At 50.7% G+C, this 26085-nt stretch overlaps 1 protein-coding gene across 1 annotated transcript; it reads left to right on the forward strand.

The window, feature by feature from the left end:
• ANAPC1 (anaphase promoting complex subunit 1) lies at nucleotides 1–25006 on the forward strand. The gene is made up of 47 exons (XM_014254710.2): nucleotides 1–312; nucleotides 1079–1240; nucleotides 1395–1446; nucleotides 1998–2107; nucleotides 2285–2367; nucleotides 3327–3400; nucleotides 3646–3791; nucleotides 4380–4600; nucleotides 5180–5389; nucleotides 5661–5756; nucleotides 6009–6099; nucleotides 6190–6255; nucleotides 6404–6541; nucleotides 6865–7005; nucleotides 7241–7301; nucleotides 7586–7773; nucleotides 8204–8278; nucleotides 8409–8674; nucleotides 8883–8974; nucleotides 9276–9424; nucleotides 10373–10451; nucleotides 10530–10566; nucleotides 10657–10727; nucleotides 10847–11025; nucleotides 12900–13126; nucleotides 14218–14336; nucleotides 14751–15022; nucleotides 15552–15786; nucleotides 16527–16618; nucleotides 16755–16889; nucleotides 17008–17090; nucleotides 17203–17281; nucleotides 17567–17641; nucleotides 18172–18248; nucleotides 18438–18528; nucleotides 18622–18675; nucleotides 18946–19139; nucleotides 19338–19424; nucleotides 19774–19891; nucleotides 20415–20492; nucleotides 20806–20873; nucleotides 21814–21952; nucleotides 22710–22796; nucleotides 23229–23324; nucleotides 23489–23687; nucleotides 24137–24271; nucleotides 24754–25006. The coding sequence occupies exons 1-47, from the start codon at nucleotides 100–102 to the stop codon at nucleotides 24867–24869; spliced, it is 5856 nt and encodes a 1951-aa protein (XP_014110185.2). The 5' UTR covers nucleotides 1–99; the 3' UTR covers nucleotides 24870–25006.
• Nucleotides 25007–26085: the final 1079 nt, after the last annotated feature.

The raw sequence follows: 26085 nt of genomic DNA on the forward strand, positions 1-26085 counted from the left end.
CGCGCCCGCGTGAGGGGCCGCCGGTGGCGCTGCCCGCGCGTCCCGGTGCCCGCGGGAGCCGCCGGAGCGTCCCGGAAATAATGTGGATATCGGGGCCCCATGTCGGACCACTGTGACGAGAGGGCGACGATGATTGCGGCCGGCGACCTGCAGGAGTTCGCGCCGCGGGGCCGCGAGCAGAGCCGGCGGCACCCGAGCGCCCTGAGCCTGCAGCTGCGGCGGCTCCAGCCCGCGCCGGAGCTCTGCTCCTCCGACGGCGCCGCGGGGCTCGTGGGCTCGCTCCGAGAGGTCACGATCCACGACCGGCACCGGGTACGAGCCTTCCTGAGCCGGGAATTCCAGGGGAGTTGGGAGGGAAGGGAACTTAAAGCCCATCCGGTTCCCTCCCGCCGCCGTGGGCTGGGGCACCTTCCAGGCTGCTCCAAGGCTCCTCCAGCCCGGCCTGGGCTTGCAGGGATGGGGCAGCCTTTGCCAGGGCCTCACCGCCCTCCCCGTGAAGAATTCCATCCAATATCCCATCCGACCCTGCCCTCTGGCAGTGGGAAGCCATTTCCCCGTGTGCTGTCAATCCAGACTCGGGTCCAAGTCCCACTCCAGCTCTCCTGGAGCCCCTTCAGCACTGGAAGGGGTTTTAAGGTCTCCTTGGAGGCTTCTCCAGGTGAACACCCTCGGCTCTGGTGGAGATCGAGCCTAAGATTGGATGCATCCGCATCCCAGCTCCTCGCTGAGGAGGGGTTTAGGGAGCAGGGGGGTTCACTCTGAATCTCAGAACTGCATGAAGGGTCTCCCGTACCCTTTCCTCCCTGGCTTCCATCAAAATAAATCTAAATGGATCCTGATGGCCCTTTACCTTGGAATGACAGGGTTTTTTGGGTTGGAAGGGATCATCTCATTCCACCATTCCACCCCCTGCCATGGGCAGGGACACCTTCCGCTATCCTGGATTGCTCCAAGCCCCATCCAAGCTGGCCTGGGACACTTCCAGGGATCCAGGAGCAGCCACAGCTTCTCTGTGCTGGCCAAACTCATCACACCCGAGGGTGTTGCGGCTTTTCTTTGACAAACCCCTGTTTTCCAGGAAAGCTGGCAGCTGAGGAAAGGCATCAGTGATGTCGGGGAGGAGGTGGACTACGACGAGGAGCTGTACGTGGCCAGCAACGTGGTCATCTGGAGCAAGGGCAGCAGAAGCCAAGCATCCGCCGTGTACAAGGCATTCACCGTCGACAGCCCCGTCCTGCAGGTGTGGAAACGTGGGAAAGAGGCACTGAGGGAATCCACAGACCCTGTCCGGACCGTGTTTTGGGGTGGGGTTGTTCGGGGGAACACGGGAAGGTGACGTTGTGTGGGAGCAGCAGCTCGTTCTGGAGAACTGATGATGCTGTGTTGGCTTTCAGGCTTTGTGGTGTGACTTCACTATCCCCCAGGAAAAATCGGAAAAAGCTGATGGTGAGTGTCCTGTTTCTTGTGCTGCTGGGCAGATGCTCAGAGCTCAGCTCCCTTGGCTTGGAATCATGGAATTGTTTAGGTTGGGAAAGCCCTCGGAGGCCGCCGAGTCCAGCTGTTGCCAAGGCCACCGCAAAACCACGTCCCCAAGTGCCACATCCACGTGGCTTTTATGGCCCTGTGCCTGGCTGGACACCCTTTTGGGGAAGAAATTTTCTCAGTATCCACCCTGAATCTCCCCTGGTGCATCTTGGGGCTGTTCTCTCTCATCCTGTCCCTTGTTCCCTGGAAGCAGAGCCTCACCCCCACCTGGCTGCACCCTCCTGTCAGGGAGTTGTGCAGAGCCAGGTCTTCCCTGAGCCTCCTTTTCTCCAGGCTGAGCTTTCTCAGCCATTCCTTGTTTTCCATCCCCTTCCCAGCTGCATTCCCTTCTCTGGACACACTCCATGAGCTCATTCACTGAAATGTCAGAATTTACTTTTTGTGCCTAAAGGATGTCTGAAACAGAGTGAAAAACTTCACTCTGTGTAATTGTTTTCTTCCTTCCTTTCCAGTTTCAGGCAGTGAGGAAATAGTGGAGAAATGTATCTGCATTTTGCAGAATTCCTGCATAAACGTGCACAGCATGGAGGGGAAGGATTACATCGCTGCTCTGCCTTTCCAGGTAATTCTGCCTTGCTTTTTGTCCACATTTGGAACCTTTTTGTCCACATTTACATTCCCCAGCTCTCCATAAAAAGCCTGTACATCTTATTTTCCTGCAAAACCCTCAAACATAATGAATACAGCAGGTGGTTAGGTTTTTTTTTTCCCCCTGTAAATCTGTAATTTTTCTTTCTAGGTCGCAAATGTTTGGCCAACCAAATACGGGTTGTTATTTGAGCGCAGCAGTTCTTCCCATGAGGTGCCTCCAAGTCCACCCAGGTAAGGGATGAGGGATTTGGGTGGTTTCCTGTTGGATAATCTAATAAGGAGTGGAGGAGTTGGAGGCCAGTGGCGAAAGATCCGCGTGTTTCTGATTGGAAAAGGTGAAATTGGGTGGAAGAGGAGGAAGCTGTGGCTGCCCCTGGATCCCTGGAAGTGTTCAAGGGCAGCTTGGATGGGGCTTGCAGCAACCTGGGATAGTGGAAGTGTCCCTGCCTGTGGCAGGGGGTGGGATGGGATCATTTTAAAGTCCCTTCCAACCCAAACCAGTCTGGGATTTTATCGATGTGACTCCTCCAGTCTTTTTATCCCATTCCAGTGACTCTGAGTGAGCACATTGAAAGCTGAGTGTTAAAAACTATTTGGGAATGCTGGTCCTGGGAACAGGATCTGGGAAGCAGCTGCCTGATCCCATTAAGGTTTGTCCTGGGAATTGATTCCAGGCTGTCGTGGACAACTGGGAGAGTCTCTGAGGGATTAGCATCAAGACAGTTTCAGCTGCAGGATCCCATTCCCTGTTGGCTGAGGATCCCATTTCCCTACTGGGTGGAGATCCCATTCCCTGCTGGGTGGGATCTCATTCCCTGTTGTGTGGGATCCCATTCCCTGTTGGCTGAGGATCCCATTCCCTGCTGTGTGGGATCCCATTCCCTGCTGGGTGGGATCCCATTCCCTGTTGGCTGAGGATCCCATTCCCTGCTGGGTGGGATCCCATTCCCTGCTGGGTGAGGCTCCTGTGGAAGCCCCCTGTGGATCCCTGAGGAAGCAGTTGGACAATGAGCATCTTTAATCCTCTCTCTTGGATTTTCCCCTGGGATTCTCTAGTCCTTGGAAGAGCTGGATTAGGAAGAGAGCTCTGAGAAGCTGAGCCTACTCAGTCAGCCCAAGGAGCTTTTGGAGATGGAATCTGTGTCCCTGCTGTCCCATTCCAGGCTCTGATTTGTCCGGCTTTTCCCTAGGGAGCCTTTGCCGACGATGTTCAGCATGCTGCACCCCTTGGACGAGATCACCCCTCTGGTGTGGAAGTCTGGAGGTATGTTGGATGTCACTGGAGTCCCTCAGGGTGGCAGCAAATCCCAGCGTGTCCCTGGAGCGTTCCCTGTATCACAACACCCGGGAGGAGTCACTTCCAAGGATGCAGTTAGAGGGGCGGCGTGAGCAGGGATGCTGCACGGGGGACAGCTGGAATTCCTTCCAGTTGTGGAAGGAAGAGAGCGTGGGAAACACTGACGGCATCCTTGTGGAGCTTATCCTTTGGCACGCATCCCCATTTTCCAGGAGTGTTCGGATCGTCCCGGGTGCAGTACGTGGCCGACCACACGCTGAGGATCGTGTTCCTCAGCGCTGACCCTTCCATCGTGATGACCTACGACACTGTGCAGAGCTTACACACGGTCTGGGCCCTCCGCAGAGTCAAGCCAGAGGTACGCTTCATTCCCTGGGGAATGCAGATCCCTGGAAAATGGCTGTTTCCATGCCCTTCTATCTGTTAGGAACACCTGGGGTTTGTTTCATTTCTAAGAGGAAGATGTTGGGTGGGGCTGGTTCTGTTGGTTTTTTAAGAAGTTTTTTCCATGGATTTGTCTGGAGCAGGGAGATCACGTGGTGGTGATGGTCGTGGATCACATTATTAACCAGAAGGTTTAAGAAAAGTGGGAAGTAACTCAGTGCCGTGGAAACTTTGACAATGAGTATTGGGATTCCCAGAGAATCTGTGGCTGCTCCATCCCTGGAATTGTTCCAGGCTGGACAGTGCTTGGAGCAGCCTGGGATAGGGGAAGGTGTTCTCATGGCAGGGGGTGGAGCTGGCTGGGCATTAAGGTCTTTTCCAACCAAATCCTGTGATTTTGTGAAAACCATTGGAGCAGTTCCTGTGGGAGTGGAAGAGCAGGGTCGATGGGATTAACTCTGTAGGCTGAGCGTGAATTTGTAACACGTAACCGCTGGGAAAAGCTGTTGGAAAAGCCTCTCCCTGGCTGTCCTTGCCCACATGCCGTTGGTTTTCCTCCTAGGAGCAGAGCCTGGTGCTGAAATTCCCAGAGCAGGGGGGCACCCCCCAGCACATGGCCACCAGCAGCTCCCTGACTGCTCACCTCCGGAGCCTCTCCAAAGGAGAGTCCCCTGGGGGCTCCCCTTTCCAGAACTACTCGTCCATCCACAGCCAGAGCAGATCCGGCTCCTCTCCCAACCTGCAATCCCGCTCTCCCACCATCTCCAACATGGCTGCTTTGAGGTGGGCACCCACAGCAAATCCCCAAGGATGGGACCTATGGAATCCCCTGGATGTGTTTTGCTCTCTGTCTTTCCGTCCAAGGCTCAGGTGCCTCTCGTGGTGCAGCACCTGAAATTCCCTCGGAATTTCCCGACAGCACAGTGTTATCCCGACAGCACAGGAGGATAATGCCTGTGCCAGAGCCAAGGAGGCTGCTCTGTCGTGGATCAAGGAATGTCTGCAGGCTGTTTGAGTCCCAGGGGTGTTTTGGGCTGGCTTCTCTAAAGAAATTAGAGGGAAGAGGTTGGGAGGGATTTTTCATGGAATGAACCATCTGAAATCCTTTGGAAATCTCATCTGTTGCATTCCAACAGAGATGCCTGGAAAATAATTAGAGAATTGTTTTCCTGTGCTAGAGAACAAAGGGAAATCAACAGTGAGCTAGTTCCTGGTTTGGGGTTTGGTTGGGATTTAAAGTCAGTGGATGAGCTCCCTGGGATTCTCCTGATTTTGAGGATCCGCATTTTGGCCGCATCAGCGTCTGATTTTTCCGTGATTTTGAGGCTCTCCTTCTGATCCGTGTCCTGTCTCTGCCCGCAGCCGCTCCCATTCCCCAGCCCTGGGAGTCCATTCCTTCTCTGGAGTGCAGAGGTTCAACTTCTCCAGCAGTGCCCAGTCCCCGAGGAGACCCAGCGTTACCCATTCCCCCAATTCCGTAGCCAACGACTCCTTCCTCGTGCCGGAGACAGAGCCGATCGTTCCTGAGCTCTGCATCGACCACCTGTGGACAGAAACGGTCCCTAACATGAGGTGAGTTGGTTTTCTTGGGATGGGAGGTGGGAAGCAGGAATTCAAGTGAAATCACAGCTTATTTGGGTGGTTTTTCCGCAATTGGAGCCATCTCAGAGTCAATTCATGGACTTGCACTCCCTGATTTTTTTGGGAAATGATTCCCTCTAAGTGCCTGGCTCCCTTGCAGAGAGCAGTTTTCCCTGGTGTGTTATCCCAGGCTTTCTGAATGGTTTCATGAAGTCTCCAAAGCAAAGCAGGTTCTAACCTGGTCCTTGTGTCTCTTTTCCAGAGAGAAGAATTCCCAGGCATCCAAAGTGTTCATTTCCACCGACCTCTGTGGGCAGAAATTCCTGTGCTTTTTAGTGGAATCCCAGCTCCAGCTGAGGTGAGCATTCCTTGGGGACAGGTGAACCAGGAGAAGCACTCCAGAAATTCCCAGCTGGAAGTACATCAGGGGTTTTAATTAACTAGAAAATTAAAAAGAAGTTGATTTATTTTGGGCAAAGCTGGGTAAAAGAGGAAAGAGCCACAAAACCCACAGGAAAAAAAAGCACTGCACTGTTGGAAGTCTGTGTTTTCTTTCTGTAACAAAACCCAGGACAAACCTTTTACCTTTCCTGTTCTCCCTAATCCCTAGGTGTGTAAAATTCCAAGAGAGCAACGATAAATCGCAGCTGATCTTTGGATCTGTCACCAATATTCCAGCAAAGGACGCGGCTCCGGTGGAGGTATTGTTAACCTGTGGAATGTCCTTGTCATCCAGCTGGTGCCTCCTTAATGGAACACAAGGAGCTGAATGTGCTGCTTGAATATTCCAGGGAATTGACACTCTGCTGGTTCTGGAAGGCAGCGGGAATCTGGTGCTTTATTCCGGAGTGGTTCGGGTGAGCGACACCTTTTCCATCCCTAACTTATGTGCAGTGCTGGAAAGGGACTTGTGAAGCATCCGTGGCATTCATTAAATCATTTTTCTGGGGGTTCTTTTCAGAGAAAAACTGAACTTTTTTTCCCTTTCCCTTTTCCACCAAAAAGGTGGGAAAGGTTTTTATTCCCGGGCTTCCTGCTCCATCCCTGACGATGTCCAACCCAATGCCTCGGCCAAGCACTCCCTTGGATAGTGTCAGTACTCCATCCAAGCCTCTGAACAAGCACCTGGGGCCCCTGGAAGAGGTAAGAAATAAGGAAATATTCCTTTTGTTGTAATGATTGGTGGTTTTTTAACTTCCAAGGTGCCTTTTTGGAGTTGAATCTTTCCTTCTTGTTCTGTAAATCCCCTGAATAAACCGTGTTTAAAGAAGACTTTTGTGGTGCCGCCCTGTTCATTTATTTCTGCTTGCCATAAAACTTCCAAGGCAGGGATTGGAGAGACTTTCAGTTGTTTCCAAGATTCTCGTTAGTACTTTAAACCCAACAATTTCAGCTCAGATCCACTTTAGTTCTGAATTCCAGTTTGATTTGAACTCTAAAAAGGGCTCATTTTCCCCACTTTGCAGAGCGTGCTTTTGTCACCGGTTCCGGAATTAAGGGATTCTTCCAAGCTCCACGACTCCCCCTATGTTGAGGACTGCACTTTCCAGCAGCTTGGGACTTTCATCCAAGCTCTGAGGGATCCTGTCCACAACAGAGTAACTTTAGTAGGTATTTCCCTGTCATTTGGGGCTACGCTTTTGGTAACCAAGATTATTTCCAGTTAATTCCAAGATTTCCAGTGTTTCACAGAGCTGGTGCCTGAATTCCACGTCTTACTGTAGCAAGAGGCAGGATGTGGGAATATCTTCACCCACTAAGGAGTTCTGAGTTGATAGAAAAGGACTCTGCCTGCACTTGATGCATTTCCTGATTTGTCTCCACTTTTGTTGGGTTTTCCAGGAGCTCAGCAATAACACCATGGTCCGGATCAGTATTCCTGAAATCGCCACCTCGGAGTTAGGTAGGATTCCAAAGCTTTAGGTGGCTTTTTGCTTTCCTTGGGGAAGGGCTGAGATGCCAGTTCAGACTGGTTTCAGTAATGAGCAAAAAAAGGAGCATTTTTCCTTATTTTTGTTCCAAACTGGAGGATTTGTGCCCAGCTCAAGGAAGAGCCATTGGGAGTTTTGTGGCTTTGTTTAGAGTTGGAAACAAGTCCAGCAAGAGGAACCTGTGGGGTTTTCCACCACTGATGAGGCAAATCCCAGGAATCCAGAGCTGATGGACTGTCTCCTTCTTTCCCACCAGTGAAAAGATGCCTGCAGGGGGTGAAAACCATCCTGCCCAAGGAAACTGCTGTGCAGATGTTGGTGAAGTGGTACAACGCCTACAACGCCCCGGGAGGGCCCAGCTACCACTCGGAGTGGAATTTATTTGTCACCTGTCTGATGAACATGATGGGTTACAACACTGAGAGGCTCTCCTGGACACGGAACGTGAGCAAATTCATTCCTCACTTCTAATTTCCAGTCCTGCTTTACTCTGTGTTTGTCACGAGGGTACAAGGCTCATTTATCATGAGGCTGACAAGGTGCTTACTGTGAAAAGAAACGGTGAGGATTTGAGTCCAGCTCACACCTCACTCTGCTGCAGGAAATTTGGTTCATCTCATCTCTATTAAATTGATTCTGAGTTGAAGCACAGGTCACAACTCAGATTGTCGTTCCTTAAAGAGGATTTGGAATTTCTGGGGTTGGTTCAGCAAATCCAGAAGTACCTCAAGTCACATCATGTCCCACTTGGTTGGAGCTCAGGTGTTGTGATTCACCTAGGAAACCTTCACTCCTGAGCTGCTTCTATTTCATTTTCTTTTCCTATTTGTTACTTTTAGTTTTATTTCCTTTTTTTTTTTTTAATTTGTTGCAGCTCGATTTTGAAGGATCGCTCTCCCCAGTCATTGCTCCAAAGAAGGCAAGGCCGTCGGAAACTGGGTCAGATGAGGTAAGAAATTGTTCCCTGAGTTATATATTGGCTTGGTTTTTAGGGAAAAAATTCCTCTCTAACAGTGCTTTGGAATTACCTTTCTGGAAATTACGTTCACCATGGATCCTCTGTTGTTTCTTTGTTCTAGGACTGGGAATATCTCCTGAGCTCTGACTACCACAGGAATTTCGAGTCTCATCCCGTTGCCAAAGCTCTGCGCCTGGACCCTCTGGATGTTTCTGCTTCCAAGGATGACTTTTCCCAGAGCCTCAGTTTGGATTCCTCCACCCTCCTCTTCTCCCACATTCCTGCCATTTTCTTTGTTCTCCACCTTATCTACGAGGAGCTCAAACTGAACAGTCTGATGGGAGAAGGGCTCCGCTCCCTCGTGGTTCTCCTGGTTCAGCTGGCCAGGTATTCCCACTGGAAAACCATTTCTTTTGATGGGATTGCCCAAACTGGAGCAAACTCGCCCTGTATTTGAAGGAAAGGAATATTTCAAACCTTTCCTGTCTTTTCCATGGCTCCAGATTCTTCCCCAGTAGCAGCAGGTGCCCAGAGGTGGCATCTGGGAGGTTGGAATGGCTTTTCCTCAGTCTGTGACTCCCTTCTCTCGTTCCAGGGATTTAAAACTGGAAGCTTACATGGATTATTACTACAGGGACTACCCAGCACTTGTCAAAACCTCCAGGCAGACCTGCATAATTGACCAGGGTGAGTTTAAGCCTTTGGCTGTTCCGTGATATTTGGATATTCCCTTTGTTTTTTTCACATTCCCCTCGTTCTGGAGGATTACCCCCTGCTTATTCCTTTGAGATAATTTTTCTTCCTTAAGGAGATGCCTTGAGCTTTCATTCCTGTCATGAAACCCCACCTGACAGGAGGGATCTGTAACATTTCAGGGGGTGTACATGCTGGATTTTTGTCGTTGAAGGAAATACTGGAGGAATTGGGAATGGTGAGGAATTCTCGTGCCTTTTCCCTGGAGCTCATGGTCTTTGCTGTTCATCTTAAGTCCAAACAGGTTTCATGCTCCACCCCTCCTTTTTTTCTGCTGAGCCTCCAAGCATCTTCCAGTGGCTGAGTTCCTGCCTGAAGGGAGAGGGAGTGCAGCCTTATCCCTACTTACCAGGGATCTGTGAAAGGAGCAAACTGGTGGTACTGGTGAGTCCTGGGGGACAGGGAATACAGGGAATGTGCCTTGTTCTGGCAGCGCTGCCCTGTGGGCAGGGATTGCCCCAGCTGCTGAACTTCCTGGGAGTGAAACATCCCTAAAGGAAGGTGAAATAACAGAGGTATTCACGTACTGGATGGATTTTCCAGGCGGGAAGGATGTTCTTCTGTGTTTTCCTGTGGTTTGTGCAAAGTAATGATGGTGGTATCTGGATTTTGGGGATGAGAATTCCCCAGTTTTCTCCTTGGGCATGCCCCAACATCAATACTTAGTCCTGTGAGCGCTGGAGGCATCTCCTGGTCAGCATCACTTCCTTACTCATTGGTGGGAAAACCCTTCCAACTGGGAGCAGAGGTGCCTAAGGAGAAAAAAGCAGGGAATAAAAAAAAAGCCAGGATCTATTTTCCTCCTCTCTCTGCCTGATCTGCCCTTGCAGAGCTCAGAGTTGAAAGATCTTCATAAAGCCCACAAAAATCATTTTACCTGGATGCAAGTTTTTTCCCAGAATTGTCAAAATAGAGTGACAGTTCCCTTGGATTTTCAGCTTTTCACTTGGAACCTTCCCAAAATATCCAAGATGTGGAGGGAACCAAGAGGAAAAGGGTGTCTACAGACAGTGTGTGTGTCCTGCAGGAGAAATGGAATGTGAGAAGCACAGGAAGGATAACTGGGAACACGTTTTTCCCTTGGGAAGATATTTATCTTTTATCACTGGAGCAATCTCCAGAGGGAAAGTTCAGTGCATTGTTTCAGGGTGGATTTTTTTTCCCCCCCGAAATTTAAAGCTTAGAAGTTTTTGGTTGTTTCGGTCTCCTTCTCCTCACAATACACCTGCCCCACTTCTGAGGTTGTATTCCAGTTATTTCCTGCCTGTTTTTCTGGGAAGCAAAGGAATATCAACCCCAAAATGACTTTTTTTTGGTGTCTCTCCTCCCCAGAGTGTGGCCCTGTATATCCTTGGGGACGAGAGCGCCGTGCTGAACGAAGCCTCCCATTATTTGTACAAGATCACGTCAGGTAAGGATGCTTTGGCTCCATCCTGGGAGTGCCTCCAGCCTGGAAAACATGGAATTAACACAGCCTTGTCTTTCATAGGCCAACGGAAGCAGCAGATGGAGCAGGATGACAGCCGGTATGGAGGCTTTCGCTGTTGTTTGATTGAGTTGGTGACTTCCTGCTGACTTCTGGATGAGCATTTATTGGCTTCTCCTTAATTTTCCAGGTGCAGTTTCAAATCCAGCACTTCTGTTTCCAGCCTGGCTGAAAAGTTGGTCCTTTGGATGACCAGTGTTGGTAAGAGCGGAACAACAATGTTCCCAAATAACCATGTGCTCGGATAACAGGAAACACTCTTTGTCTGGGATTGATAACACTTTTTTTGGGGGGGGGGTTTTCCCCTCCTTAATTTTCAGGTTTCACCTTGAGGGATCTGGAATCTCTTCCCTTTGGCGTGGCGCTTCCCATCCGAGATGCCATCTACCAGTGCCGGGAGCAGCCGGCCTCAGACTGGCCGGAGGCCGTCTGCCTCCTCATCGGCCGCCAGGATTTGTCCAAGCAGGCCTGGGAAGGGAGCCTGCAGAAGGGAAAATCCGTGAGTATGGCCACAAAGGGATTCCCCAATCCCAGGGTTTGGGCAGAGCACCTGCCTCAGGAATTTCCAGCTTAATTCCCAAACCGAGGGCGACAAAACGGAGGCTTTGCACGTACAAGGGTTTTGGTGTGAAAACCAACATCCAGCGGGGATGGATAATCATGGGTAGCTGGCAAAACTCAAGATAAATCACATTTTAAAACTCAGGCAAAAGTTTTGCCTCCAGAGCTGTTGGATTCCTCCTCTTCCCACCCTTTGGTGCTTTCTCCTGAGCCTCTGCCATCAAAAACCACGGCAGAAGGAGAAGGAAGTGGGTATTTGTCTGTGGCTCCTTGTGTTGGCATGGCCAGCATCCTCCTTTCCACTAGAAGAGCTGGATTTGGAAGTACACTTGCCATATTTCTCTTTTTTTCCCCCAAAAAAAGGTTTTAGTTATTTTTATCCTGAGGTAAAATGATTTAAAAACCAGTGTGGTGTTTGTCTCTTCAGCATTTTCTTCTGATGGTGGCAATCACCAGCATCCCAAGGAATTGCATCTCACTGAAATTTGCTTTGTTGGGAGCCAAAAATCTTTGTAAAGCTGACATAAAATCCCTTTGTGGCAGAAGGTTGGAGCCTTTTCCAAAGCCAGGAATTGGGATTTGGAATCTCAAGCCCATCTTGGTCAAGATCCTGTTTTGCTGTCTCAGCTTTGGAAAGGATATTAAAGTTATTCCAGTTGTCTACAGCAAAGGCTTTATGACTAATTGCACATCAAAACTGTAATTAATTTGGCAGAAAGGTTAATTAACCCCAGGTCAAACCCCACCTGCCACCACATGAAAAATCCTCTTTGTTTGCTGTCGGTGGAAGCTGTGCCCAACCGAAACCCTCACGAATCGTCGAAAACGATGATAGATTTGATCTTATCACTGACTTTATAAGAATGCCTCGAATTGATGTGACCTTAAAAGGCCAAAGTGAGCTTCAAACCCCAAATTGTTTGTCATTTCTGGGGAGGGCAGGGTGGAGTTTCCTGTTTCAGAACGGACGCTGCTGCTCTGGGTGGTGCAGTCGCGCGTTGAGATGGAGCGCGGATTTACCAGCAGAAATTGGGTTTCATTCATCAGCTCTTCATTCACTTGCCTTCCTGGGGCCACGTGTTCCCAGAGAACCACAGGAAGATCTGCTCCCTTCATCATCCCCTGTGTGATGAGAGCAAACAGAAGAGCAGAGTTTTAGAAAAGCATTCCTTGGAAAAAGGTTTTTCCAAGAGTGCTCCTAAGCCTTGGTGCTTTTCTGGTCATGTGTGGAAGTTCCAAAACCATCCTGGTGCTGTGGTCAACCCCAAGTTGACTGATGGTGAGGAATTTTGGGATTTTCTGCTGTGCAGGCTGTTTGTTTTAATGGGTAATTCGCTTTTCCAAGGTGGTCGTGGAGGGAATCCAAATGGATGTGTGAAAAGGCCGACGCTTCGAAAAATAACGCAGGGTTTGGAGCAGAATGTGCACAACAGCAGCTCTGGCTGGGCTGGTCACAAACTGGGCTAATCACAAACTGGGCTGAGCAGGCAGGGAAAGGAAACCCCTTCCTATGACTGCTCTGGAACAGGGAAGGGTTTTGGAAGGACAGGAGCTTCGTCACACGTCACCTCCTCAATGTATTTGAGGTGTCATCTCCTCTCCTCTTCAGTTATTTTTCCCATTTGGTTGTGCAAAAGTATTTGATTTCCTTGTTTGGAGATCCTCCAGGCCTTTGAATTCCCGTAAGGAGCGTGGGAATGCTGTGACATCGGTGTGTCCACCCCTTCTGCACACAGACCCATCACTGTGCTGGGTGAGTTCAGGATGTGGTGCCTTCCTGACCCGGAATTTCCCTCTCCCTCTCCCTTGCAGTCCGTGGGCACGGTGCTGTCCTCGGATATTGCGTCGGCAGCCGAGTCGGAGGAGGACGAGGATGGCATGAACGACATGAACGAGGAGGTGATGTCCCTGATCTGGAGCGAGGACCTGAGGGTGCAGGAGGTGCGGAGGCTCCTCCAGAGCGCCCGGCCCGTCCGGGTCAACGTGGTGCAGATGCCGGAAGCCAGCGACCACGAGTACATCGAGGAGAAGGAAAACAGGCAAGGAATCCTGGAAGCATGGAATACCTTGGGTTAGGTTTGGAAGGACCTTAAAGCCCATCTCATTCCAACCTCTGCCATGGCCATGGACACCTTCCACTATCCCAGGTTGCTCCAAGCCCCATCCAGTGTGGCCTTGGAACTTTCTACATTTCCAGCTGTTTCTATTTCCCAGTAGTTCGTTCAGCTAAAAGGTTGTGGGGATATTTTTGGAGCTTCAGCATCTAATTTTTTTTAAAAAAAATCATAATCCAAGTCTTTGGAGTTCCGTGGATATCTCCAAAAGAAAAGAAAGCTCTGCTGTCTTGGAGTTGGGGGCCCTTGGGAAGGACACTTAGTGTGGACTCCAAGCAGCACACGGATGGGGTTGAAGGGATTTTGTAGCACTTTCTTCTGCCCAAAAAATGTGAAATATAAGCAGGACCTTCTCTGTAGAGACCAAACCATCCATGCCCTGCCTAAAGCTGGAGAACTCTTTGTGATAGGCTGGTCTTGAGTCAGGGGACCTTGGAATTCCACAGAAAGCACATCCGCTGTCCCATCCCATTCCTTTGAAACCTGTGCCCAGTGGCCTCGGTTATCCCTGTCCTGCTTCTTTACTCACTTTTTTGAGGAGCGGGGGTTTAAAAACCCCTTCTTTAAAAAGCCAGCCTGAGAACACCATCACCATGCAGCATGCTCCGAGTCTGACCTAGGGAGCTGAGTAATCTAACGAGTCTAGAAAGTGTTTCCAGACTAAATCACAGAGAGTTGTGGTCGGCATTCTTGGAAGCACCTCATCACCTCTGTGCGTGGGTTATTACTCGGTGTTATCACCACTCATAGCAGGATCCCACAGGGCAGCCACCTTTGCTTGGCTTTCTCCTCTCCCCTCACTTCTGACACGGATGGGAAGCGTCCTTGGAACGCGTTTATGGATCCAGCTTTAAGGGAAAAACGGCTAGAAGGTATCTCGGGGATGAACCTTGTAAGGACCAAAGGTTTGGCTCCAAAGGAGAAGGAAGGAAGGAGTCACAAGGAGGGAAGTGTTTGTAGGTTTGTTTATATTTGGGAAAATTTTCCATGTGGGTTTGGATTCACCTCCCCACCAGGTTGCTGCAGCTGTGCCAGCGAACCATGGCGCTCCCGGTTGGACGAGGAATGTTCACACTGTTCTCCTACCATCCCGTGCCAACGGAGCAGCTGCCCATCCCAAAGCTGAACCTCACCGGTACGTTGGTCAGGGGCTCCATCCCAGAGCCGGATGGACTGAATTCCAGCTGTTATCCCGTGACTGGGATTTTTATAGCATCTTCTCCACCAAGAATTTCAGGGCGCTAGTGTGGGTTTTGTGAGGAAGCAGCTCCTTTGGGCTTGGAATCTGCCACCTGGAAGGGTGGAAGATCCTTCTGGGATGGTCAGGGCCAGTGTTAATCAAGCCCTGAGACCTTTTATCAGGTACAGAAGGAGAGAGAAGTGGAAAAATGGCCTAAGCTGGTCAGTGCTGGGGTCATACAGGATGGAGATCCTGCAGAGGGCTGTCCTGACATTCCTGAACGTTCTTGGATCGGAGCTGTTCCCTCACTTGGCACGGCATGAAGAGCTTGGCTTTTCCTGACTGCTGTTCTCCCCTCTCCCGTGGCAGGCCGTGCTCCTCCCAGGAACACCACGGTGGATCTGAACAGCGGCAACATCGACGTGCCCCCCAACATGGCCTGCTGGGCCAGCTTCCACAACGGGGTGGCCGCCGGCCTGAAGATCGCTCCCGCTTCCCAGATCGACTCCGCCTGGATCGTCTACAACAAGCCCAAAATCGCCGAGCTGGCCAATGAGTACGCGGGCTTCCTCATGGCCCTGGGCCTCAACGGGCACCTCACCAAGCTGGCCACCCTCAACATCCACGACTACCTAACGAAGGTGAGACCTTGTGGCACGTCCCAGAGCCAGGTCGCGGTGGGGTTGGATTCTTTAGGCAAAACGAGGAAGGAAAATCCAGCAGGTTCCTTCGAGCTTTTGGGTTGGAAATTTCCTGGTGTGGGAGAGAGTCGGGGTTGCTTCGTTACGGTCATGGTTTGGGTCGGAAGGATCCTCTCTCAGCGTCAGGAGGGACTTCTTTCCGTGGGAGCGGCGGAGAAGGGCTGTCCAGGGAGGGCATGGAGCCTCTGAAGGAACTCCATTCCAAACCCACCTGGATGCATTCCTGTGTCACCTGCTCTGAGTGAGCAGGGGGGATGGACTGGATGATCTCCAGAGGTCCCTTCCAATCCTAAACATTCTGGGATTCCGTGGGATGAGGAAACTTCATTTCCGTTCAAAGATTCCCAGCAGTTTCACCTCCAGACCGTTCCACCCTGCTCAGGGCTCGCTGGGATAGGCCACTGGAACACTGGGACAGGGGTTTTCCCGTTCCTGGCCGTGCCTCAGTGCTCCTTATCCCCTCTCCCAGGGCCACGAGATGACGAGTATCGGGCTCCTGCTCGGCGTCTCCGCCGCCAAGCTGGGCACCATGGACATGGCCATCACCCGCCTGCTGAGCATCCACATCCCCGCCCTGCTGCCGCCCACCTCCACCGAGCTGGATGTGCCCCACAACGTCCAGGTGGCTGCCGTGGTGGGAATAGGCCTGGTCTACCAGGGCACTGCCCACAGGCACACCGCCGAGGTGCTGCTGGCTGAGATAGGTGGGTGCCGACACCGGAAGAACGGGATAAGGGCCGGGACGGCCGCCACGCGCAGCGGGGAGTCGGGAGATGTAACGTCGGCACCTTCTCACCGCGGCGCTCCCCTCACGTTTTCCAAACCTCACTGTCCCTCCTGGCAGCTCGTGCAGCGTGAAAAAGGAAAGCCACTGGATTTAGGAAAAGAAATGTGGCGGCATCATTACTGTTCCTCCTTCTTCCACCTGGAAATTTGGTATCCTAAATTGCCCTGCTTGGAATTTGAAGGGTTTTTAACCACTGGGCCTTAGGAGCTGATGTGAACAGCAGATTTACGATCTCACTTGTGCCCTCATTCTGAGTTAATTTGTAGCAGCTTTTGCTCCATGTTTATGTGGGACTATATTTGGAGACTGTGTGGTTTATTAAGCAGGGAATGGGGTCAGTTTTAAGGATGAAATTGTTGCGTTTCTGGGAATCGGATCTGCGCAATCCTTTTTTTAGCAGCAGCGTTTGGATTGGTTTGGGATATTAAAGTACCCTCAGTTAGACTTGGCATTGTCACCGTGGCTCCAAACTCCAACCATAACATTTAGGAGGGAGCTGCTATTTGGGAGTGCATGGATGAGCTGCCAGTTCCTTGTCATTCCATTGGGGACTTCCCTAAGGAGGGACAGATGATATTTTCTTTTTCTCCTTTTGGTAGGAATTAAGCAATAAGCTGGAATTTTCAAAGGTGAATTTTGCTGGTTTGGTTTCTCCAGGGCGTCCTCCCGGCCCAGAAATGGAATATTGCACGGACAGAGAGTCCTATTCCCTGGCTTCAGGGCTGGCCTTGGGAATGGTGTGCCTTGGGGTAAGTCAGCTGCAATTAGGAGATTCGTTATCCATTGGGATGGCATTCCAAGAGCTGTTCCATCCTGCCTGCCTGTGGGTTTTCCTCCTAGAGGAGGGCACTTCCATGCTCTTCCTTCCTTCCTCCCATTCCTTAGCATGGCAGTAACCTGATTGGGATGTCAGACCTCAACGTTCCCGAGCAGCTCTACCAGTACATGGTGGGGGGACACCGGAGATTCCAGGCGGGAATGCACAGGGAGAAGCACAAATCCCCCAGTTACCAGATCAAGGTACGTGCTGCCAGTGCTGCCTCACTGAAGTTGGAAGTCTGGGAGGTGTCTCCATGACTTTGGGAGCATCATTCCCTTCCGAGTGAAGCTGTGGGAAGTGTTCCCTGTGTTTTCCCAGGAAGGAGACACCATCAACGTGGACGTGACGTGTCCAGGGGCCACTCTGGCACTTGCCATGATCTACCTGAAGACCAACAACAGGTACTGACCTGGGAATCCCTGCAGGGTTAAAGTGCCCTGGCCTTGGCTCTGCTGAGGTTTGGAATTGCTGGAATGTGACCTGGAAACCCTTTTCCTTTGCCGTGTCCTGCAGATCCATTGCTGACTGGCTCAAAGCACCAGACACCATGTATCTGCTGGACTTTGTCAAGCCAGAATTCCTTCTGTTGAGGGTAAGATTTCCCTTGGGTTCATTCCTCAGTCTATTTCAACGATGTTTAAGAATTCCAGCCCATCATCCAGAATCCTTTGCTTCCCAGCCAAACTCACTCCTTCCAACAATTCCTCCTTGTAGTGTGGCAGCTTCCTTGTCATGGAGACAGAATTTAGGGAAAAGTAGATGAACGACACAATTTATGGGGAATGTTACATTCATTTTTTAGGTGTATTTTTATAGCTTTTCCCAATTCCGTAGATAAATTTCCTCCCTCAGGATCTGGTTTTCTCCCTTTTTCCAGACCCTGGCTCGATGCCTGATTTTGTGGGATGACATCCTGCCCAATTCCAAGTGGGTCAACAGCAATGTGCCTCAGGTAGGTGTTTGTTTACGTGTGGTGTGCTTGCTTCCCGGTTTTACTCCTCCCTGGATTGTTTTCCGTGTGGATCTTTCCATAGTCACGTTAGGAGCACAGGGAAATGAGCATTAACGTGACAGAGGTGACTGTTCCATAGGACCCCTGGATTTTAGGAGCTCCAGGGGCTGGAAGGGAGATGCTTGAGGAGGGGTGGGATTGTTCCAGACACAAAATGATGTCAGGGAAAGGAAGGGATTAAACTTTCCCCTGCGTTGCCAGGTCCAAAACTGCTGCGTGGAGTTGAGCATTGGGAGTGACTTCCCAACAGTGGAATCAGTGATATTCCAAGATATTGTGTGGAGTTTTTACAACCAAATGAGCTCAATACCTATGAGAGCTACAGGATGCTGATGGTCTCTGTTGGGAGAGGAAACAGCTCTTCCTTCCCTTAGACCCGCTTGGTGTCCCTTTCCAACTCCTGATGGCCAGAGTTTCAGTTAGGCATCAGCTTTCCCATGGATTTATTTTCCTTTCCTGTTTTTTTGCAGATCATAAGGGAGAACATTATCTCTCTCCATGCAACAGAGCTGCCTTCCTCCGAAGACCTGAGCTTGGAAACGCTGGCGTGAGTAACATCCCAAAAATCTCCTCCTAGGGAATTTTACCCTCCTGTAAAGGAGAGTTCCGTTACACGGGACATCCCATAAAGGATGAGTCTTCCCTTTTATTTTTAAGGGATGAAGGAGTTTGTGCTGTGCATTCAGATGAGGAGAAGAGGGACATTTAGTCATTTCCTGTTTATGTTGTTCCTTAGGCAAGCTCACGTCTACATCATCGCCGGAGCGTGTTTATCCCTGGGATTTCGCTTTGCTGGGTCGGAAAACCTGGCAGCATTTCAGTGCCTGGTAAGGGGAGCGTTATTTCATTCCATTCCCTTCCCAGGGAGCTGTCACTCACCTTTTGGATCCATAATCATTGGGCATTTCTCTTCTTCCTAGTACAAATACGCCACGGATTTCCTGAAGTGTTTGTCGGCTCCGACAGCATCCATAGTAAGTTTTTCCAAGTTCTCTTCCAGCAAAAAGATGGCTTTGTGTGGCCCTCAGCAAAACCTCAACGGGAACAAGCCCAGCCCTTTTAATTTCCTGGATTGCACATGACACATAGGACGTGGCAGGGCTGGGAATCATTGAAGGACTTGGCTCTCCCTCCTGCTGGGGAATGTGGTTTCCAAGCTCCGGGGTAGAAAGCGGTGGATCATCCCGCCAGGAACGTGCTGTTGGCCATGGAATTGTGATGAAACCTCTCTGTTGTGCTTGAAGACAGGTCACTATAACCTGGAGACGTGCCTGAGCGTCCTGCTCCTGGCCCTGGCCATGGTCATGGCCGGCTCTGGAAACCTCAAGGTGCTCCAGCTTTGCCGTTTCATGCACAAGAAGACGGGGGGAGAGATGAACTACGGCTTCCACCTGGCTCACCACATGGCTTTGGGGCTCCTCTTCCTGGGAGGAGGAAGGTAATGGGCCTTCTCCAAGGCCAGATCTCCTTTGCTTCCATTTCCTCCATTTCCCCTTGTCTCCATTTTCCCAGGTGTCTTCTGTTGGAAGAGAAAGTCTTGTCTCCATGCACTTTTGGAAATTCCTCATCCCACCAATTTGGCCTCCTGTGTTTTTCAGAAGGAAAACTAAAGGATAATGTTTTTTTTTTCCTACAGATATTCCCTGAGTACTTCCAACTCCTCCATTGCTGCTCTCCTCTGTGCTCTGTACCCTCACTTCCCCGTTCACAGCACGGACAATCGGTAAGGCTTTCTTGGAGGTCCCATTTCCTCCAGCTGAACCATCTTCTTGCAAAAGACATGGATTGTCTACCAAAAAGATGGATTTCTATCAAAAAACAACTTTTGGAGGTTCTCCATTTAAAAAATGCTGTGCTCCTGTGATGTGGCTGCTCCAGTTTGCTCAGCTGGAAAGTTTTTCATCAAAGAACTGTCCATTTATGACCCTTAATCCCTTTTCGTTCTGCTCCATGAAGCCCTGTTCTGTTAATTAACCAATACCACGGCTACAGGAGCTGTGTTTGGGTGTGGAATTGGGTGTCTGGGATGATTCCCAGCCCTGGGAATGCTGAGCTCCTGGTTCCCACCCCAGGTACCACCTGCAGGCTCTGCGTCACCTGTACGTGCTGGCGGCCGAGCCCAGGCTCCTCACTCCCGTGGACGTGGATTCCAACACCCCCTGCTACGCCCTCATAGAGGTCACCTACAAGGTAACGTGGCTGGGGGGCCCTGAGGAGCTGTGGGATGAGCAAACTCTGGGATTTATCCCAGTTTTCATTGGCAGTGGCCTCCAGTCTTGGGTGTGGTTTCAAGCCGTGGTGGAGACGAGGTGAATTCTGCACAAAAAAGATAAATTGGGCTCAACCCGCTGACACCTCAGGTGTGCTTTGGTGGCACCTGGAGAGCAGAAGGGAGGACAGGGAGAGTCACCAGGGGCTTCAAACAGGCAAGGAAGGGTGTCCTGGCTGACTCAGGTGCTTCTCCCTCTTCAGGAGGATTTCCAAAGGCACAGAGGGTTTCCAAGCCTTCTCCTAGTTCTGAGATGAGCAACTTGGTGTTTCTCCTGGGTGCTTCCATCAGGGAAGAGTCCTTTCTGCGGGATTTATTTTATGTGGGAGGAGGGAGATGCTCAGGATGGAGTTCTTGAAATTTTTAGGGGGAGGAGGTGCTGGTGTGGTTCTGCCAAAGAGTTCTCCGTGTTCCCTAACCTGTGGCTCCTGTGACGTTTCGCAGGGCACGCAGTGGTACGGGGAGGCCACCGAGGAGCTGATGGCACCCACACTTCTCCCAGAGCTCCACTTGCTGAAGCAGGTAGAGGAAATCTCTGCTTTAATGGAAAATCACCTGGATTTTGTGTCACAGATCTCAAGAGCTGAGGTCTCTGATGGGTTTTGATTCCTTAGCCTGACTCTGGAGGACATTGTCCCCTTACGATTCCAAAGACAATTCTCTGTCTCCTGTCTTGATCAAGATCCTCCGAGATCTGATGCAGCAGGAGACACAAACCTGCCCCTGAATTTTCTGCATGGGCAACACTATAAAACAGCTCAAAAAAATAAACCCAGTGGAAACCTCTTAACAATGATTCTGGTTATGTTTAGTAATGAAATGTTTTTATTGACAGATCAGAGTGAAGGGCCCCCGGTACTGGGAATTATTAATAGATCTAAGCAAGGGAACGGCTCATCTCCAGTAAGTGTTTTTTTAATGCTCAACTGAATCGTGACCTCGTAGTAATCTTATTTCTTGGCTTTTTTTAAACCCTCCCACAGCTCAGAAAGAAACCTGGGTTTCATCAAGTCACTGTTGTGCATCTGACAGCACTTTAGGGGGGGGAAGAAAGAAACTGCAGAGTTGGGTTTCACCCATTGAGGTGAATAATTCATGCAAAAAAACAAGGTCGGGGAAAACCTGATAGTAAAACCCACAGAGGCTGGCAGTGGGATGGAGGCAGCGGAGAGCAGCTACAACTCATGGTTTTGGTTTGGTTTTGAGTGGTGGTGATGTCACCTTTCCCAGACTGCTGGGGACTGTTACTGCCCTGCGAAATGGCTTTTTCTCATGTCACCCCGTGTCACAGAGCGCCACCCGCCCTCGTGACGCGCTCGAAACGCGGGGGGCAGCTGTGGGAACCAGAGATTTTACCGGAACACAGGATCTGGGGGCGGCAGAGGAGCGATCGCTCTCATCTCTGCACGCCCCAGTGAGGGGTAGGAGAAACCAGCTGCCTCTTTGCTCAGTAATGTGCTGCTTTTAGGGCATTTACTTGCCATTAATCAATCCCAGAGTCATTTAGGTTGGAAAAGACCTCCAAGATAATGAGTGTAATCGTTGATTACCCTCTTGTCAGCTGGAGGGATTAAAGGAAGCACGGTCCATTAGTACAGCGTGCTTTAGGCTGGATTTAAGGGTCACCCAGTGCCACCCCCTGCCATGGCAGGGACACCTCCCACTACCCCAGGGTGCTCCAAGCCCCGTCCAGCCTGGCCTGGGACACTTGCAGGGACCCACAGCTTCTCTGGGCAGCCTCTGCCAGGGCCCCTCTCGCAGGGGAGAATTCCTTCCCAATATCCAGCCTGAATTTCCTCTCTTTGAGCCGGTTCCATAAATGGGCCCCGTTGTGCCGTTCCAGGTCGATCCTTTCCAAGGGTGGCATCCTGTACGTGAAGCTCCGAGCTGGGCAGCTCTCCTACAAGGAGGATCCCATGGGCTGGCGCAGCCTCCTGGCAGAGACCGTCACCCACCGCAGCTCCGAAGCGCGCGCCTTCAAGGTACCGCTCCGGGATGGTTCCTGCCAGGAGCGCTCCTGAGGGAGGGAATTCTGCTGGCTTTCACAGGACAGCCGCGTGTGGCTGCATCTGCCGTGGGCAGACACGAGTGTTGGATACCTCCGGCCCATGAAGTGCTTGATCATTGAATCATTTGGGGTGAAAAAGCCCTCCAGGGTCATGGAGTGCAACCTTCAGATCATGGAGTGCAACCTTCAGATCATGGAGTGCAACCTTCAGGTCATGGAGTCCAACCTTCAGGTCATGGAGTCCAACCTTCAGGTCATGGAGTCCAACCTTCAGGTCATGGAGTCCAACCTTCAGGTCATGGAGTCCAGCTTTCAGGTCATGGAGTCCAGCCTTCAGGTCATGGAGTCCAACCTTCAGGTCATGGAGTCCAGCCTTCAGGTCATGGAGTCCAGCTTTCAGATTATGGAATCCAACTTCTAGGTCATGGAATCCAACTTTTAGATTGAGTCCAGCCTTTAGATCATTGAACCCAGCCTTTAGATCATTGAACCCAACCTTTAGATCATTGAATCCGAGTTTTAGATCATTTAGTTCAGCCTTTATATTGAGTCCAGCATTCAGATCATTGAGTCCAAACTTTAGACACGGATTCCAGCCTTTGGTGTGGGTTCCGGTTTTCTCCCTCGTGTTCTGGACCCTTTGGAAATCAGCTGTTGTTATCTTTGTGCACAAATCCAAAAAGTTCATTTTAGGAATGTGTTTTAATCCCTTTTTTTTTTTCCCCCCCCAGCCAGAAGCGATTTCCGCTTTCACTTCTGATCCCGCTCTCTTTTCCTTCGCCGACTACTTTTGCAAACCGACTGCCAACATGGGCCAGGTAGGAAGTGTTGGTGTGGACCAGCCCTTTTTCCATGGATAAAAACTAGGGAAAACCTGCCTTAAACTCTAGAGCAGGATTTAGCCTTGCAATCAGCAGGAACAGGGAACATCCTGCAGGATGTTGGGTAATACCAGGGCGATCCTCTGATTCCTGTAGGTTTGACATTGGGATTTTTTTTGCCCCATTCCTTGAGGAACGTGTTTAACAAATCCAGAGAGCCCTGAAGCATTTAGAGGAAGTCACAGAAGGTGTTTTATATGGAATTTCTTAAAAAAAAGTATTTAAGGGAGGGCATAAAACCCAGTTTAATTATCCCAAGGAAGAAATGGAGTGGTATCCTTAGTTATCCCAAATTCCTGTGATGCCACTGCGTGGATTAACTTCAGTGGGGGCAGGAACCTGGGATGAGTTGTGCCTGTCTTTCCTCAGAAACAGGAAATCCTGGATCTTTTCTCCTCCATCCTTTACGAGTGCGTGACCCAGGAGAATCCGGAGATGCTGCCCACCTACATCGCCATCGACCAGGTAGGAAACTCCTGTTCCTGTTGGGGACAACGCTTCTTCCCAGTCTCTGAGGGGACAAAGAGCGGCCGTTCCCTGTGCTTTTCCAGAGGAGGGAGGGCAGGGGTGGAGGAGTCCTTTCCTCCCTGTTTCACTCCTGCTCCAATTCCCGCTCTCCCCGCTGCCAGGCCGTCAGGAGGCTGGAAAGGCGGGAAATGTCCGAGACCTTCGAGCTGTGGCAGATGAAGCTGGTGCTGGAATTCTTCAGCTCCCAGAGCCACCAGGAGAGGATGAGCAGGAATCCAACCCGAGGGCTCTTTATGAACTCGGAATTCCTGCCGGTGATGAAGTGCACCATAGATAACACCTTGGATCAGTGGCTTCAAGGTAAGGAGCAACTCCAGTCCAACCAGTGTTGGAATCCTGGAATGATTTGGGGTTGGAAGGGACCTTAAAGCCCATCTCATTCCATCCCCTGCTGCTCACCTGGTTCTTGCCTTTGCTGACCCAGGCTGATTTTTTGCCTCAGAAGTGTGGAAGACTGATGAGGGAAGGGTTTTCAGTTTGGTGTGCAACATTCCCTGGAGAACTGTGTTTGCCTGGAGTGGTGGGGGGTGTTTTTAGCAGGAAAAGTGATGTTTCCCAGAGAAAATCCCTTCCTCATCTTGCACGGGGAGAATTTTCCCGGAGCAAAAGCAAGCGGTGAGCGCGGCAGGAGGAAGGAGCTGGGAAAACAACCTCCCACCTTCTGTGGGGAATGGAGACTCCATTGTGGGATTTCCCTGTGGGAATCCTGCTTCCCAAACCTCAGCAAAGGAATTCCTTGTGCCTTGCAGCCGGAGGGGACGTGTCCCTGCATTCCTACCTGAGCGGGCGGGCTCCAGAGGAATCCCAGCTGAGCATGCTGGCGTGTTTCCTGATTTACCACTCGGTGCCCACGCCGGGGCAGCTGGCAGCTGGAGGCTTGGAAGGTGAGTCTGGAATTGGGATCCTGGGAAATCCTGGATCCTTGCACTGGGCAGCTTTTCCTTGTCCTCCTGGGAATACACCAGTCCTGAGGTTACTCGGGGAAGAGGAAGGCAGCTGGATCTTCATTTTGGGAGCTCTGTTCCTTCCTGGGGCCTGGGGTGGGAATGTCACCACATCCATGAGGGATCTGGGGCCTATCCCAGGAATCCTGTGCTGGCCACAGATTCCTGTGCCTGGGCATGGAAGATGGCAGTTGCCTGTTACACACCTCTCTTCTGGGTGTTCTTTTCCTCTGTGTTCTCCTCATTCCTGGATTTGGGATCTCTCCTAAAGGAGATTTGAGATCTCTTCCAGAGCTTCACTTCCCAACCAGCACACAGCAAAGGGATCCATGGGATGGCACCTCCCTGGAGCTTCTCCCTCTAATCCTGGGCAAACCTTCGGTCACTTTGACACCCGTTTCCTTTGCTTTGGATGTTTTTAGGGAGCAGGAACTTCTCGGAGCTGCTGCTGAAGCTGCGGAGGCTGCACGTGCCCGTGCGGGCGCTGCTGCGCCTGGCTCCGCTGCTCCTCGGGAATCCCCAGGCCATGGTGCTGTAGTCCCAGCAAACTTCCCAAAATCTCCCTCTTTTTGTACCTTCCCAAGCACCAGACTCACCCCCAGCTGTGGCAACCACGACCAGGAGTTATTTATAAATTGTTATGAGGAATTAAAAAAAAAAAAAAAAAGTTATAAAAGCGAGGTCATAATAAATTTACTTTTGTAACGAAGGCTTGTGTGCAAATGTGTGGTTTTTGTGGGGAATTTGGGAAAGACCTTGGCTGGGAATGGTGCTTTTCCTGGGTTTTATAACTCATTTGCTTGTGGTGGATCTCATTTCCAGACATTGGAGATAATTCCTGGTTTAATCACTTTGTGTTCCCTTCCTCCTTTCGTATCCCCCGGGATGAACTTGGGGCAGGGCTCGTTCCGTGTCGGTTCTGGGCAGAGCAGATCCTTAATTTGTCACCAAACCCTTGGAATCACTCCATGAAAAGCGGCCAGAGGCAAAGGCTTGGATTCTGCTTATTCTGCTTCCAAATCTGACCTTTTTCTGTGGTTTTTATCCCTGTTTGTTCCCAAGGAGGGGAATCCTCAAGGAGAGGAGCCCAGGGATTTTGCAGAGGGACAAACGGAAGGAGGAAGGCAGCGAAACAAGAAAAATTACACAAAGCCAGTTATTATTAAAAGGAACAACTTTATTGTGTATTCACTGAGGTTTTCCAGTTGCTTGAGGTGTCCTGACAAATCCCAACCCTCATCCCTTTTTTTTCCCCAAGCTGTTCAGAAGCTGCTCTAATTGAATAAAAAGCTGAATTAATTTAATTTATCACACCTACTCCACAATCACCTTCTTTACGTGGATTCACTGAACAGATGGGAAACCAGAGGAGCCACGAGGGGTGATCCTGGAAATTCCTTCCCCTGGGAAGCGGCTGCAGCTCGGGGAATTTCCTTCTAAACTGGGGAAATGGGAAGCATGACGGGCTGATTTCCCTCGGAATGACACCGGGCTTTCATGGAATCCCGGAATGGTTTGGGTTGGAAAGGACCTTAAAGACCAGGGGCAGGGAAACCTCCCTTAAAGCGCCGTCCAACGCCGGCCTCGGACGCTTCCAGGGGTGGGGAATGCGATTCCCCACGACTTTTCCAAGGACAAATACTTTTCTTGCCTCCTCAAGCCTCTACCCCAGCCCCAGAACGAGCCTCCCGCATCTATCTCAGCTGGACAAAGAGCCGAAAATCCAACTGCTGGATTTGGGGTGGAAAGCTAAG

The sequence above is a fragment of the Pseudopodoces humilis genome, chromosome 3 (genome assembly GCF_049639895.1).
Source record: "Pseudopodoces humilis isolate 2021_Gansu_Grassland_sample_001 chromosome 3, ASM4963989v1, whole genome shotgun sequence".
Lineage (NCBI taxonomy): Eukaryota > Metazoa > Chordata > Aves > Passeriformes > Paridae > Pseudopodoces > Pseudopodoces humilis.